The sequence below is a fragment of the Dipodomys spectabilis genome, unplaced genomic scaffold (genome assembly GCF_019054845.1).
Source record: "Dipodomys spectabilis isolate Male_0828 unplaced genomic scaffold, ASM1905484v1 ptg000052l, whole genome shotgun sequence".
NCBI lineage: Eukaryota > Metazoa > Chordata > Mammalia > Rodentia > Heteromyidae > Dipodomys > Dipodomys spectabilis.
The window spans coordinates 1,640,325-1,656,929 of record NW_024870729.1 but is presented as its reverse complement, the minus strand read 5'-3'; the positions used below and the strand labels follow the sequence as shown (position 1 = coordinate 1,656,929).

General features: G+C 41.6%; 1 protein-coding gene across 2 annotated transcripts in view; it reads right to left on the bottom strand.

The window, feature by feature from the left end:
* Ido2 (indoleamine 2,3-dioxygenase 2) overlaps nucleotides 1-16,605 on the bottom strand; it is a 52,617-nt gene that overhangs the window by 23,186 nt on the left and 12,826 nt on the right. Inside the window, exons 2-6 of one of the 2 annotated variants that reach the window (XM_042679461.1) lie at nucleotides 15,443-15,538; nucleotides 4,883-5,002; nucleotides 4,321-4,439; nucleotides 2,175-2,189; nucleotides 179-278 (exon numbers count right to left, since the gene is read on the bottom strand). In XM_042679461.1, the coding sequence (XP_042535395.1) occupies nucleotides 179-278; nucleotides 2,175-2,189; nucleotides 4,321-4,439; nucleotides 4,883-5,002; nucleotides 15,443-15,538 (450 nt within the window). The remainder of the gene's footprint in view (nucleotides 1-178; nucleotides 279-2,174; nucleotides 2,190-4,320; nucleotides 4,440-4,882; nucleotides 5,003-15,442; nucleotides 15,539-16,605) is intronic. The other variant, XM_042679462.1, reaches the window with a different exon arrangement.

Sequence of the window (16,605 nt, the reverse complement as noted above, 5' to 3'; positions counted from 1 at the left end):
GGGCTGGAATTCAGAGTTTTCCCCTCAGATTTGAACAAAGTAGCACCAGGCCTGCATTCACCTATGCTGAAGCAGGGAAGGGAGAGGAGGGGAGGGGAGGAGAGGGAAAAGGAGGGGAAGGCAGGTCATAATGACATTTTACTTAAGAGAAAAAGAAGGTCATGAAATGAGAAGAGACCTTAATTCCAGGCGCTGCAGCCTTCTCCACCAAAACTGTCACCAGGACGAAGCCCTTCAGGCTCTGGCCCCCCGGAAATGAGATGATGGTCTCCAGATTACTTGGGAAGGAGGAGGTCACATGGTTAGAGGTGTAGAGACTAGGCTGTGAGCACTCACTGCCCATTGGCTAGGTATGGTGGTTCATGTCTGTTATTCCAGCACTCAGTGGGCTGAGGCAGAAGATAGAGAGTTCCAGACCAGCTAGGGCTACATAACCAGACTCTGTCTCTAAACAAAACAAAATAAACAAAGCAGTATTGGCTTTAGTTGGATAACTACTCCTGAGCTGGTCCTGTGACTAAGTAGCTGTGTGACCCCAAACAGGCTGTTTAGCTGCCTGTTTAAAGAAGTGCAGGTCCAGTCAGGGGCAATTTCCTGTTCAGGAGACGTCCAGAAGCTGGCCTCCAGCAGCACTCAGGAGCAGAGAGAATACACTGATTCATGTCCAAGTTCACCTAAGCTGAGGACTGAGAGTCTAGCTCAGCCCTGAAGGCCCTCCAGCAGCACCCTGGGGTGAGGACCACCTGAAACATGGTGGGCAATGGTTAGCAAGAGGCAGTGTGGATTCTTCAAGATCCCTTCGTTCTTGTCCAGAGTCACAAGCCACAGAGCTGGAGCAATGAAGCCTAAGTAATGTATTTCTTTCAAAGACATTGAAGTATAGCTCAGAGCAGCTAAACAGTCTGTTTGAGGTCACATAGCTACTTAGCCCTAGCTGGTCTGGAACTCTCCTGCCTTGGCCAACTGAGTGCTGGAATAACAGATATGAACCACCACACCTAGCCAATACTTCCTTTCTTTCCTTTCCTTTCCTTTCCTTTCCTTTCCTTTCCTTCCCTTTCTTCCTCTCTTTCTTTCTTTCCTTCCTTTCTTTTTTTCTTCTGCTACTGAGGCTTAAATTCAAGGCCTCACACTTACTCAGTTTGCTTGTGACTACACTACCACTTGAACCAGGGGTCCAGCCTAGCTTTCTGCTAATTATTTTGGGGAAGGAATTTCATAGACTTTTCTACTCAGCTTGGACTCAACCCACAATCCTCCATGTTTCAGCCTGCTGAGCAGCTAGGATTAGCGATGTAAGCCATCAGCACCTGCCTCCCCCATTTATTCTGAGATGAAATACGGTCTAGTGGAGTGCAAGAAGATTATTATAAAGAGTGGAAGATTATTATGAAAGGCAATGTTTTTTTAATGCCCTGCTGCTCTTTAAATGGATTTGAATATCTCAGATACAGATCCAGTCTACCAAACATAAAAAGTGAACCCGGCAGTTCTTTTCTCATCTTAAGCCTAAGAAAAAATGGAGAAATAAGCTCAAAGAGAACAAGGCAAGAACTAAGTCATGGATTCCATTGCTTCCCACACAAGTCATTTAGCCTGGGAAGTGAAGTTTTCCCCTTCTACCTGCCCAACTTCCGAGCCTTGGCTTTGACACTGGACCCCTTCAGTGCAGCCTGAGATTTGGTGTCAGGAGAAACAATGGTGACTTAGAGGCCATCTTCTGTCCAAGGAAGGCAGAGCCTAAGAATGCCTGGACCAGCGTTGCACCGTACAACTTCCACATCAATACAACATGCTGTGGGTCTGAAACACAACCTGCTCTTTCATGCCTACTACAGAGAAATGAGAAATCTTTTTCACAGAGCCCAGACATCGAGGGAACATGTTGGGTCCTTGTATTACACTGTGCTTCATTATATACAGATTGGAAAATGCAGTAAAGAAAATTTTAAATAGCCCCTCATCTCCCAAGGGAGTGTAACTATTAGCCTGTTCAATGTGGAACTGATTTCCTTCTTGTTTTTTTTTCATGATATTTGTGTAGGTACATACTATATTTGTGTAGGTACATACTATACATGCAACTTAGTACTCCTTCTTTTGGTCTTTCTGTAACTTTTTAAAGTTAGCATGGGTTTTAAAAAAGAGTAAACATTTCATTTCTAACAACTTACCCGATTTCCATGGGTCTTCTCAATGTTCAGTTATTGGCAACCACAAAGAGAAGAAAATGAGAAGTTTGGTTTGTAAAACAAATATACCTTCTGGGGCCACACATTTGCACACTATTGTGCAATGCACATATAGACACAGACATGCACATGCATTTTAGCAGTCACAGGGTATGACTGGGCCACTGGGAGATAAAGAATCAGCAAATCAAATCCCACTCACTGCTCAGCCCAGAGCACATGGTCTCTCTGTATAAGTGATTTTGTTCCTCTCATTCTTCAATATTTACCAAGAACCTACTGTTTTCTCTACTCATTGATGTTTGGGTGAATATTTCAACATGGTGGGAGGGCTTTGCTTCCATTTCTTTTCTTTTTGTTTTATTTGTTCCAGTCTTGAGGTATGAACTCAGGGCCTGGGTGTTGTTCCTAAGCTTTTTTGTTCAAGGTTACTGCTCTACCATTTGAGCCACAGCTCCATTTCTGGCTTTTTGGGTGGTTAATTGCAAATAAGAGTCTCCAGGACTTTCCAGAACAGGCTGGCTTTGAAACATGATCCTCAGATCTCAGCCTCTTGAGTAATGAGGGTCTTTTGTTTTTCATAGCACTTACTCTAAGTGGTAGGCATCTTCAGATTCCAAGAACTGATTACCCAGAAGGACTGGGGGCCCAGGACTGAATCTGCGCCTTAGGCTGCAAACTCTCAACTCCCATGTCCTAAAACACTGGATTGCTATTGTATTTTCCAACTTTTCCTTGCCCATCCCAGCCACTTTCCCTCCAACTTTCCCACGTTCTCCCTATTCCTGTGAGTTATATACTAAACATTCAATGCACTGACCACAAAAATTCATGCATGTAAGCTTATTATTTGATCCCACCCAAATGCTAAGCCACATGTAATAGCTGTCAATATTTGATATTTTTATTGAAGCATAAATTGGTCAAGGTGCATGATTAATAACTATAGAACACATCAAATCCCAAGGCTTATGCAATATTGCATTCTCTCCCAGAGGTATAGAAGTTAGCCCCAAAAGCTAAGCTATACTTATTTGAAATTCCTTTGTAATAGTTTCCAATAATCTACTCAGCAACCCCTGGCTACCCACAGCCATTCCTCAGAGAAAGTTCTCTTTCAAATCCAACCTCAATACCTCGATGATGTTTTAATTGCTGAAAGAAAAATGCCATATCTACAGTTGGGAATTTTGCTGTGAATATGAAGTTCAAAAAAAATGTAATACTTGCAATTCTTCCACATCATTCTGATGACCGGATTTCTTGATGGTTAAAAACTCATGGTAGAAGCGTGATTATAATCAAGAAGTACTGTACTCATAATTGGACTTGTTAAAAACAAAATCCCCTTATAAAACTACTTGATAAAAAGTTAAACTAAACATTTACTTTTTTTTTAAATACCTCACGCTAAGCCAGGTGCCAGTGGCTCATATCTGTAACCCTAGCTACCTAAGAGACTAAGATCTGGATCAACAAGGTTCAAAGCCAGTTTGGGGAAAAAAATTGATGAAACTCCATCTCTGAAATAACCAGCAGAAAGTTGGGTTCAAGTGGTAGAGCACCAACCAAGCAGTTGCAAGGCCCTGAGCTCAAGCCACATTCTTACAAAATAAGACAAAACAAAACAACAACAAAACCCATGAAAACAAAACAATCCCATGTCATTTCAATAGACAATGCTTTTACAACCAGCACCATTATCAAAAAGTACTGGAAGCCAAGTGGGAACAATCATATTGTTAGTCAAATTCTCAATCCAGCATACTTGAACTCCCACTCACAAATCATAACCATCCACTGAGTCCTAACTGGACTTGAATGGATGAGAAAGAATAAATGAGATATGACTACAGTGGAGCTTGATGGTTCAGTGGAGGAATCCAGTGGGATGCGGAAGCAGCAAGCAACAGTGATCCAACCCCATGTATGCTGAATGGATGGAGAAGGTACTCTGCGACCAAGAATGCTGGATGCATGATCTACTTCACCATTCCTGCAGAATCATAAGCCGTGTGATACGTATGAACTTTCCTAATTACTTCTCTGGTTGGAAGAGCCAGGATCACAAGACTGCCATACTGAATTCCAATCTGTTAAAATTTGAAGCATTTCCCCTCTTCCTTACCCTTCTGAGTTCCTTTTGGTCCAGTTCGTCAGCACTAAATCAGCATGGACCAGGATAGGAGGCAGCCCCAAAGTCCTGGAGACTTCCACAAATGGAAGGGCAAGATTTCTTGGCAGAACCTTTTACATAGGAATCCAGATGATTAGCATATTTGAGATTGGACATGACCCAGGAAATTACTTCAGCTGTGATAGAGACCCACCCTGGGGAATAAGTATGAATCACTCAAATCTATACACTTCACACAGTTTTTTGTGAACAACAGTCCATGGAACACACAGCAATATACATGGAAATTACGTAGCTGGATGTGTGCACATCAATAGTTTCAAAACTGATCAAAGAGTGAAATGGCCATCAGTCTAAAAGAAAATTAGTGTGTGTGGGGTGTGGGGGGTGGGGGGAATCCCTTCGTTTCAGTGAGCTTTTCACCTCCCCTTCAACTAACAGATGGGAAGGAAAACAAGGCAGCACCTATTCAACAGCCTAGCACTGAGCAGGGTGTGGTGTTCCAGAAACAGCAAAACTGGGAGGTTACAGGACAGGTCCCGGTGCCCCTTACCTCTTTGGGCTGAGTCTCTCCTTCCTGCCAGACATACCCCATGGTGATGGCACTAAGAACAAAGTGGGCCAAGCGTAGTTCCTTGTAGCCCTTTAGGAACTGAACATCTAGGAGGGGCATCTGTAGAAGAGAACCGTCAACATTAGCACCTCAACGGATGCTACTGCGACCAAGGGTGTGTGACTTGAAGGAGCTTTCGGGTGTAAGGAGCTAGTTATAATTCAATGCATGTGTCATGCATCCCCAGATCCTGGGGCACTGTAGTGACATAGTACAATCCTGTCAAGCACTTGTCCCCAACATAGAAACTACGGTTGGGTTAAAGTGTTGAGAATCAATTAGCTCCCAGGGAGACAATTTAGTTCATAAAGTCTCCCTGTTTATCAAAGCTTCCTGCTTGCTTAGTATCATCCAACCCTAAATCATCCTTGAATGTAGTTCCAATGGAGTTAGAAATCTGACTGCACTTGCCACAGAGAAATAGCTACGCTGAGCCAAATGGTTCTTCATTCCTTGTTTGAAAACTCCCAGGAACTGTAGCGGGATCTTCCTGCCCTCCCCTTTCCTCAAGGCATCACTGTGACACTAACATGTAGTGTCAGCTTTGAAAGCAGCATCCTGTCCTGAAGTTAGGCATTGGTGACAGCCCTGCCAAAACAAATGCCACCATGCGTCCTGTGCCTGTGGTGAGCTCCCCTGCCCTTCCTTCCCAGGCCCCAGACACCACTGCCTGATCTCAGGAGTCCTGAGTCCCTGCCCTGAGCCCCACCACAGAAGGGGCTGGGGTGGTTTGGGTTTCTTTGGAGGTTAAGGAATAGTGTCTTGTTGGGCTCTGTGTCAGGAGTCCTGCTTTTTTGAGTCATATTTTCAAAGAAAGAAAAAAAGGAAGGAAAAGAAAACAAAAGAAAAGAAAAGAGAAGAAAAGGGAGGGAGGGAAGGAAGGGAGGGAGGAGAGGGAGGGAAGGAAAGGAAGGGAGGAAGGAAATGGAGGGAGGAAAGGGAGGGAGGGAATGGAGGGAAGGAGGGAGGGATGGAGGGAGGGAAGAAAGGAAGGAAGGAAGGAAGGAAGAAAGAAAGAAAGAAAGAAAGAAAGAAAGAAAGAAAGAAAGAAAGAAAGAAAGAAAGAAAGAAAGAAAGAAAGAAAGAAAGAAAGAAAGATAGGAAGGAAGGAAGGAAGGAAGGGAAGGAAGGGAGAGAGGGAGAGAGGGAGGGAGAGAGGGAGGAAAAGAATGAAATAAGGGAGGAAAAGATTGAAGGGAGGAAAGGAAGGGAGGGAGGGAAGGAAGGAAGGAAGGAAGGAAGGAAGGAAGGAAGGAAGGAAGGAAGGAAGGGAGGGAGGGAGGGAGGGAGGGAGGGAAAAAATGAAGGAAGGGAGGAAAAGATTGAAGAGATGAAAAGAAGGGAGGGAGGGAAGGCAGCCAGGAAGGGAACAAAGGGAGGGAGGAGGGAAGGAAGGGAGGAAGGAGGGTTGGAAGGAAGGAAAGAAGGAAGGAAGGAAGAAAGGAAAGGAGGGAGGGAGGGAGGAAAAGAATGAAGGGATGGAGGAAAAGATTGAAGAGAGGAAAAGAAGGGAGGGAGAGAGGGAAGGAAGACAGGGAGGGAGGGAACAAAGGGAAGGAAGAGGGAAGGAAGGGAGGAGGGAAGGAAGGAAGGAAGGAAGGAAGGAAGGAAGGAAGGAAGGAAGGAAGGAAGGAAGGAAGGAAGGAAGGAAGGAAGGAAATGATATTCATTTTCATGATGTACTTTATTTTGCCCCAGCCAAGTGTCCAATGCTAAGCAAGCTAGGATTTAGTTATCCCAAGGGAGCCAGGGTGAAGGAATAAAATCCAAGGTGATCTATTCTGGCTGTTATAAGGAAATGGGGCACATTCCAGAGCCCTGACTGCCCCCACAAACAATATACAATTATAAAATTCAATAACAGCTAGAGAGATAGGGGTAGGGTGGAGGTTAAAGGGATGAGGTCAGAAGGGAAGAGAATAGAGCAAAAGAGAGACGAAGCAGGTGTTAAGAGAGAAGAGAGATGGAGAGGGAGGAGAGAAGGAAAGAAAGAAGGAGAGAGAAGCAGCAGGAGAGGAGGGGGAGAAGGGCAGGGGAAGAGGAGTGGATGTCTAAATTGAAGCCTTTTGTTCCCTCATACAAAAACAAGGGGAAGTGGTTGGGGAGAGAATGAGAATTCAAAGGTTTTTACTTGAATCATATTTTTATTTCATTATAAATGGAAACTCTGTGCTTCCCAGAAATAGGTTAGCTTGATTTCGCTCGTAATTGTCATTCTGTTCTTCTCACAACAGTGAACTGAGGTAGTTTCAATTGTGTCAGTGTGTGTTGTATTCTTTCCATGCTGATAGGATGGTAGGCCCGATGAAGGGCCTTTACTGCAAGGCTGGAGCAAGGGCATGCTTTACTCCTCTTGGCCAGCATTTGCTTATGGATGGATGCTTCTTTATTTAGTGTGTGTGGGGGGCGGGCGGGGAATGGGGAGAAAGTGAGCTTGTGCCAGTATCTGGTCTGGAACTCAAGGCCTGGGCATTACCTGTTGTTGGGACCCCAGTTTAATGTTAGGACCCAGTGAGCATACGTGACTCCACACTGGTTAAACAGCCATTTTGTTGTTTACAAGCCTAGGAAAAATGTTCTCTAGGCTCTGATAACAGAGCCTAGAGAACAAAAGACAAGAGGCAAGGTGGACACATCCAATCAGTAAAGAGCACATATGTAACCACCCCCCCCCCATGGAATGCAAACCCTCCTTTTGCACCCCAAACCCGCATGCCAAAACTGGCCAAAGTGGAAGGCTGGTTTAAGCAACTGCTTAGGGACAAGTTGTAACCTCCTTGGTCACCTGGGTGTGGCTCCACCTAACCGTACAATTTTGTGCGACTGTTGCAACGCTCTTGGCTAAACTGCATGGCCTGTTCCCTATAAAAGCCTGTGCAGCTGGGCGGGGTTCGCTCTCTGCCCAGGCGGCGCTGACCGCTCAGTCTGTTTCTAGATGCTTGGCACAAAATATAGCTTCGTCTGACTTTCGCTTTGTTTCAATCTTGATCCTTTGATCACGGACCCCAATATTGGAGGGGGCACCCTAATATCTTGGGGGCTCATCCAGTATCAAACGACGAGGACTGAGCCAGCATCAGAATTTCTGAGAAAAACCTCTGGAGGTAGGAGGGGGTTCGAGTCCCCCCTACTGTTTCTGCGTTTGTGGAGCTCCAGGGGAGGCCCACTGGGAAGAAACTGGACGCAGTATTGCTCCCCAGGGCTGGAGTGGATGCAGAGACGTCCCATCCCTCCATCTGCAGGTCGCCAGGAAGGGGTTCGAGTCCCCAAGTCCATCAGGAGACCAAGGGGGTTAGAGTCCCCCAAGGCCCCACCAGCAGGATTACATCTTGTTTGTTCTTGGGCTTAATTTTCTGCTGAGGAGAGGGAGCCGCTGGGTCTGCAATTGTCTCTGTCTTGTTTTTGTGGTGTCTGCTGTGTTGTTTGTCATGTTCGAGGAAATAGGGCAGAAAGGTAGTAAGGGATCTGAGATGCCTCTAGGTCTTGTTCTTCAACACCTGTAGCTTTTTTCTCTCACAGCTAGCAAGCTATTGCGTGAGCCACACCTCCATTCTGCTTGTATGGTGGTTGGAGTTAAGAGCCTCACAGACTTTTCCACCCAGAGTGCTTTCTAATTGCCATCCAGATCTTCACATACCAGCCTCCTGAGTAGCTAGGATTACAGGTGTGCGCCACCAGTGCCTGACTGCTTCTTTTACTCACCAGCTCTGTTTTAGGCGCTAACCATAATGCATTTAGGGAGGACTATTATTTGCCTTTTCCATGAGCAGAACTGACTCTTCGATTACATTGAGCTTCTGTAGAATGGTACCTTAAACATGTATTTTTTGTGTAGGCACCAGTTAAGGGGATTGAACTCAAGCTTGTCTTTTTTGCTCAAAACTAGTGCTGTACCACTTGAGCCACACCTCTACTTCCAGCTTACGGTTGGCTAATTGGAGATAAGAGTCTTTTTTGTCTGCCTAGACTGTGTTCAAGCCATGATTCTCAGATCTCAGCCTCCTGAGATCAGCTAGGATTACAGGCATGAGCCACCAGCAATTGGCTATAGTGTTATTACTAACACTTATTTTCCACGTGGAATAAAAATATTAATCCTATTTTGTTTATTCTTAAGCTAGTTTGTTGTGAATTGTTCATAACTCTGGGAACATAAGCACATATTTATTCTTCCCTGTGACAGTGCACTGAAAACTGATTAATTAGTGCAAATGAGAGTCTACTAAAATCTGAAATACTGATTGGTCTACCAATCAAAGCAGTAGTTTCTTTGATTGATGATCAGTTAATCTGACAGCAACTTAACTTGCCCCAACACATGTAGTTTTCCCTGATAGAGCTAAAACACTGTGCAAGGAGTTTTCGAGAAATAGTGGAAAGATTTCTTTAGAATCTGCAGCTTAACTCAGGGGAACTTGGCTATACCATACCTTCCCACTGACCATTTTGAAGGGAATCTCATAGTTTTTTCCATAATAGAAATATTTTATAATGTCTACCCAGTGCCACACACTTGTAATCCTAGCTACTCAGGAGGCTGACACCTAGAAGATGGAGGTTCAAAGCCAGCATGTGGACCAAAAGTCCACAAGACTCCATCTTCACTTAACTAGAGAAAAGTTGGGCCTGAGGCAAGGCTCAAGTGGTACTATCAGTTGTGACCATGAAAGCAAAGAGAAAGCACAAGCCCTGAGTTGAAGCCCCAGATCCACCTCCCCCAAAGTATCATTTATATCACATACATGTAAAGTAAAAATACATAATCACTATAGGAATAGATACAGAGAAATAACTTAAACCCTGCTTAAGAAGTAGAGTTTGGCTGACACCACCCCAGCCCTCTACCTGCCTCTTACTTGTAGCATTGACCTATATGCTCATGAAGAATGCTTATCTGCCGAATATTCTTGTTATTTCCTAGCTGCTCGTATATTATACAAAATACATATGATCATCTAGTTGGAATGTCTTTGAACTTAATAGAATCATACTGAATAAATTCTATGATTTGCTCTTCTTATTTAACATTTTGATTTTGAAATTCCTCTGTATAATTGCATACAGATACAAGTCATACATTTTCACAGTTCTTCCATGGAGCTTTTTTTTTTCTTACTGTGATTAATAATATGTTACATCTCTCAAGGTATGCTCATAAACAAAGGGAAATATATCTTCAGAATTTCTAGATAATAGTAAAATAGTTACTGGAAGGAGTGGACCCACTTGTGAGGCATAAGATAGTCAGGTACCTATTTTACCCTAATGCCTAGTAAGGTAAAATTTCAAACATTTCCTAATTGTGTGGTTTCAAAATGTTACTCCTGTGTAGATTTAATTTTCATTTGGCTAGTTCAGAAGTATCTTTCATATATCTTTTAGTCATTTATGTTTCCTATCCTCCCAAATTCTGTTAATGGCTAATTGAACACTGCTGTGTGTGTGTGTGTGTGTGTGTGTGTGTGTGTGTGTGTGTGTGTGTGTGTGTGTGTGTGTTTCTAGAACCCAAGACCTTACACAGTATGGACAAGTATCTACCACTGAGCTAAACACTCAGCCTTGATTTTCTTTCTTGTTGATTTCTAGGCTACAAATAATATTTTTTCACTTACATATATAACATCTTCTATTCCTGGCTTGTTTTTCATGCTCTTTTATCTGATTTTAATAAACAGAGGTTCTACTTTACTGATAACAAGTTTACTTTAAAACCCCTAGTTATATGTGTATTAGGCAATCCTTCATTCCCAGGCTACTAACTAATTCAGTACCACAGGTTAAGTCCAGCTTCCTTCCCTCCTTGTTAATCTGTAACTTCCCTCTCTTATGATGAAACACCATCCACAATCCATTTACCTATTTCTTCACCCAAAGTATACAGGAAAAGCAAATTTACAATTGTTAGCCTGTACTTCATGAAAGACAAAATCTGCCCACTAGAGGACAGTAATGGTATGTAGTTCATTTTTTCTTTTGCCTTTGGCTTTTCAGTCAAATGCTATTTTCCAAAATGGCCAAGGTCAACTCCCATTTCCCTGTTGTCTTCACTGAGAATTTACCACCCATCTCTCATTCTCTGAGACTCATTTGACATAGTCCACATTCCATCCAGGGATCTCCTCAAATTGTCATTTTTTAATTATATACATGAAAATTCATACTTTATGAAATATAATTCTATAGGCTTTCATTAGAGTCATATACTGACCCTCTAAGGAACACACACACACACACACACACACACACACACACACACACAGAGTTTTCAGCCCTGATATATCTCTTTAAATCTCTTAGTAGCAAACCCCCTGTCCTGGCCAATCTTGCCAACTGCTAATCTGTTTTCTGTGCTTATTGGTATTTTTGTCTTTTCCAGAATGTCATGTGTAGAATTATACAGTATATAGCATTGGGGATCTGGCATATTTCATTTAAATCCTAAATATATGTTTAGTCATTCTGTTACATAACTCAGAAAATAACTCATTTACTTTTACCACTGTATAATATTCCATTATACATTCTATTATACAAGATGACTTTAACTCAGTTTATTCATTCTGTTGAGAAAAACCTTGGTTGCTTCAGATCTTTTGTGTTTGTATGCTTCTAAATAAAGCTCTAATAAAGTTCACATATAGGATTTTCTGTGAGCATAAAGTTTTAATTTTCCTGGATATATATATATGTGTGTGTGTGTGTGTGTGTGTGTGTGTGTGTGTATTTTTTATATATACATATATGTGTGTGTGTGTGAATTTTTATCACTAAGTGATAGAACTGCGCTGTCTATGTTTCACTTCACAAAAATTTGCCAAGCTATCTTCCTAAGTGGCTCTTATCTTTGCATTCTTTTATTTAAATTTATTTATTTATTTACTCAGTTGTGGGGGCTGAATTCTGTGGCTGGGCACTGTCCCTCACCTCTTCAGCTCAAGGCTAGTGCCTTACCACTTGAGCCACACCACCACTTCCTGCTTTTTTCTGCTTATGTAGTGCTGAGGAATCGAACCCAGGGCGTCATGCATGCAAGGCAAGCGCTCTACCACTGAGCCAACTTCCCAGCCCCCTTTTTATTTTTCTTTTAAGCAGGTTAGTAGAGCTTGATCTTAGGGCCTGGACACTGTCCCTGAGCTTCTTTTGCTCGAAGCTAGTGCTCTACCAATTTCAGGTATAGCCCCACTTCACATTTTTGAGTGGTTAATTGGAGATAAGAGTCTCACAGACTTTTCTGTACTGCTGGGGCTAGCTTTGAACCTTAATCCTCAGATCTCAGCCTCCTGAGTAGCTTGGATTACAGACATGAGCCAACAGCTCCTGATCTTCCCTTAACATTCTTATCAGCTATGACTATAAAAATTTCCATTGTCACATATCCTGTCCAGAAGTTTTTGTTTCTCTTTTATTTTGTTTGGCGCAGAATCTCACTGTTTAGACAAGGCTGACCCTGAACTAATGCTTTTCCTGCCTCAGTTTCCTGAGTGCTGGGATTCAGGGTATATACAGCCATTCAAGTAGCTACTAAATTCTCCTTTGATATTTAGCATTATATAGAGAGTTCTATGTGGTTTTTCAGTTACTAAATTAGTTTTCATTTTTGTTGTTTCTTGTCTATAATTTGTAAAATTTTCTTACTATGATAAGAGGTTTGAAATTTTACCAATTTATTATTATATATCTCTCACCAACTTCCAAATTTTCTCTATCAAATGTTTCACTTGGAAAAAAATTATATTAAGTGAAGTAAGCCAGGCCCAAAGAAACATAGGTCCCATGGTTTCCCTTATTTGCAATAACTAGTATATGTCTGAGTCAACCAGAAAAGGTCAGATATGTGGATGTTAGGAGAATGAGCCCCAAGATAAGTATTCAAATGTTTTTTTTTCCTTTCATGCAATTGTTTCTAACATATTTATGAGATGATTTCTATGCTGCTTTGTATGTCCCTCCCCCACGGTATAACCCATGCTATCACTGTATTTGATGTTTGTATAATTTGTGGAGGGAAGGGAAAAAACAAATCGTTTAACTAGGGATACAGGTGGACTCATTGCAACAATGAGATGTACAAGTTGTTATGTCGAAAAACGAACTTTACAACTTTAGTGGGGGGGAGGGATCAGGTCGGGGGGAGGGGGAGTATGAGAAGGAATGGGAAGGGGAAACAAAGAGGAGGCAACAATGCTTGATAAGAAACGTACTTGTTATCTTGCCCATGTAATTGTAACTCCTCTGTACGTATTCTCACAATAAAAAAAAATCAAATGTTTCTTAAGACTTGAAATTTTCATTTTTTTAGCTGTTAGAAATTTCTTCAACCACTTTGGAAAGCAGTATGGAGGTTCCTCAAAAGACTACACATAGAACTCCCCTACGACCCAGCAATCCCACTTTTGGGCATTTACCAAAATGTTTACAAACAAGACCACACTAAAGCTACCAGCACAACTATGTTTATTGCAGCATTATTCACCATAGCTAAGATATGGAACCAACCCAGATGCCCCTCAGTAGATGAATGGATCAAGAAAATGTGGTATATATACACAATTGAATTCTATGCCTCCATCAGAAAGAATGACATTTCCCCATTTGTTAGGAAACGGAAAGGCTTGGAAAAAATTATATTAAGTGAAGTAAGCCAGGCCCAAAGAAACATAGGTCCCATGGTTTCCCTTATTTGTAATATCTAGTATATGTATGAGTCAAGAGGAAAAGGTCAGATTATGTGATGTTAGGAAAACGAAACCTCAAATATGTATTTTAATTTTTTTTTCTTTCATGCATGTGTTTCTAACGCATTTATAAGATTATTTCTTTGTTGCTTTGTATGTCCCTCCCCCACAGTGTAACCCCCGCTTTCACTATATTTGATGTCGGTATAACTTGTGGAGGAGATGGGGACAAACAAGTCGTTTAAGGATACAGGTGGACCTGTTGCAACAATGAGAAGTACAAAATGTCATGTCAAAAACGAGCTTTACAATGTCGGTGGGGGGGGGAGGGGGGAAGGATTAGGTGGGGGGGAGGGGGGAGGCTGGGAAGGGAGGTGAAGGGTAAACAAAGGAGGAGGCTGCAATGCTTGGTAAGATATGTATGCATTATCCTGCCCATGTAATTGTAACCCCTCTGTACAGTATATTCTCAAATAAAATTAATTTAAAAAAAAAAAAAAAGAAATTTCACTTTTCCTCCACTTGTGTTAACTTTCTTGTGGGATTTCTGTTACATGAACCAAGAATATCTCTATTTCTATTTTTTGTATTCACTTTCCTAATAGTTTTTATTTCTTTGATTTTGTGATTTGTATGTTATGACATTTTTACATATATGAATTTATGGGCTTATAGTGTTTTGTGTTATTTTTTGGATTTCTAATAGCTCCTTTTGCATATGACCTTTTGTTCAACTTGTGAACACAAGATAATGGAAACTAATATTTTAGAAGGACTAACTTGTCCTTATTTACTTCCTGGAGGCCATAGCCTCTGAAGTCCCTGTTGGCCACATCCATCTTTTCAAAAAAAAAAGAAAAGAAAAGTTAAGGGACAGCACCAAGTTCAAGCCCCACTACTAACATCAAAAAAAGATAAGTAGTGCTATTTAGTTGGGTATTTTCTAAGAAAATTGAGGAGATAGTGAAATTTACGTATTATTAATGAGTGACTTTCTCAGTTATAGAAAATAGTCCAAACATAGACTATCAGATGAGCTAATTTCTTCTGGCACAGAGGGAGACCCCACCCCAAGCATCTATTCCAGCATCTGGTGGTTGTCAGAATATATTAGAATGGAGATGCACCACTCCAGTGTCTGCTTCTATGTTCGCATAGCATCTCTCCTAGTTACAAATGGCACTATGTCCACATTTCTCTATTTTATAAAGACACCAGTCAAATCGGATTTAGAGAGTACCATGACCTCATCTTAACTCGATTAGATCTGCAAACAACCGGTTTCCTAATAAAATAAATTTTGTTAACTCTACATGGACATAGACTCCAGGGAGAGCCTTTAGAACCTAGTCAACTTTTAAAAGATCGATGTGAAAAATAAATGATTGATATCAAGGCTGTACAGTAAGGAACTCCATTTGAACAAACCCTCCATTTTTGTCTGTATATGCCAGTCCTGGGGCTTGAACTAGGGTTTGGGTTCTATCCCTAAGCTTTAGTGCTGAAGTCCAGGGCTCTACCACTTGAGCCATAGCTCCACTTGTAGCTTTTTGGTGGTTAATTGGAGATAAGAGTCTCACAGTCTTTCCTGCCCAGGCTTGTTTCATATGTGATTCTCAGATCCTAGTCTCTAGTTTGTCTTATGGGCAAGTGCCAGCAACATCTGGCTAAAATCTCTGATTTCAGGATCAGGAAAGAGTCATTTCTTCCTTTAGGAAGGATGAGAGAAAAGTGTTGACAAGCCCAGTAGCTATGATGGGAGTGTCACATGAAAACCAGATGGTGATAAACAAAGAGAAGATCCCAAAGAGTAGAAAGGATATACCTTGTTCACATGAGCACGAAGCTGATGACTCTGAATCAAATGAGGGAGGTTGCTGGCAATTTCCATCCAAGGCCTGTAATGATCCGGAAGCTCTTTCTGCATTAAATAGAGAAACATCTCAGGATTTTAGACCTGTCTGGGAAGTACCTAAGGAAGTAATTCCTTTCATATTCCAGTTTTCAAGTGAATTCAATCAATTCAGTTCACCAAACACTGAGAAATGAAATCAAGTACATTAGACCTTCCATTAGTGCAGATCCCTAAGTGATAGGAATGCAGTTCTTATACATACAGGATCCAGTCAGGGAGAAAACAATGTGCTCAGAGAGCTTCTAATGTGTATGAGGCAACTTTAAAAATGCTTTTGCAGGGCCCTGTGAATTAACTAACTTTGCATCTGTGCCTTCTGCCTCAATTATTCTCTGCTATTGTCCCTATGCAATCAATCACCTTGGGACCCAAGAACAAAAAGATTCACTGGATAATCCTCTTGAGAGGAAGGCAAACTCAGGAGATCACTTCTTAGTAATAAAGTAACAATTCTCCAGAACTCCCAGAAGGAAGGCTGAGCCAACATTGACCATGGCCACACTTAGGATTTGGGACTGTTTATAATTATGTAGACCTTTCTCATCTCCTCTCCCTGTTAAACTTGAAACCAGTGTTTGTACATGGGAAGATGGCTGGGCTGAAGATGTACTGTGGTCTTCCCATGGCTGCCATGTAATAAATCTTCTTTCTCTGTCTTTCACCATGTTTTTTTATATAGGAGTAAGTAGCTGCACCTAAGTTGGGTCTAGTGAATTTTGGGCCTGGGAACTATAAACTCAGTTTCAAATGCAGCATACTGTAAGGAAGTAGACATAGTTAATTCTGTTAACTGCTTGGGGGAATGAAAGAGAATTGTTCACAGAAACACAAGTGTTGAGCCTGTTTTTGGAGGGTGTAGGTAGGTGGCATTTCTAGGTATAAATTTGAATAAAGGAAATTAATAAAGGCAGAAGGAAGAGCAGATAAACAGATATCTGTGATTTGAGGGATCACAAACTACTCAATAATGCTAAAGTACAAAGTTAAAGAGACAGGATTAATGGAAGATGACCTAAAAAGTTAGATTAATATGTTATATGTAGACAATACAAGAGTGTGTCCTTTATACAAGT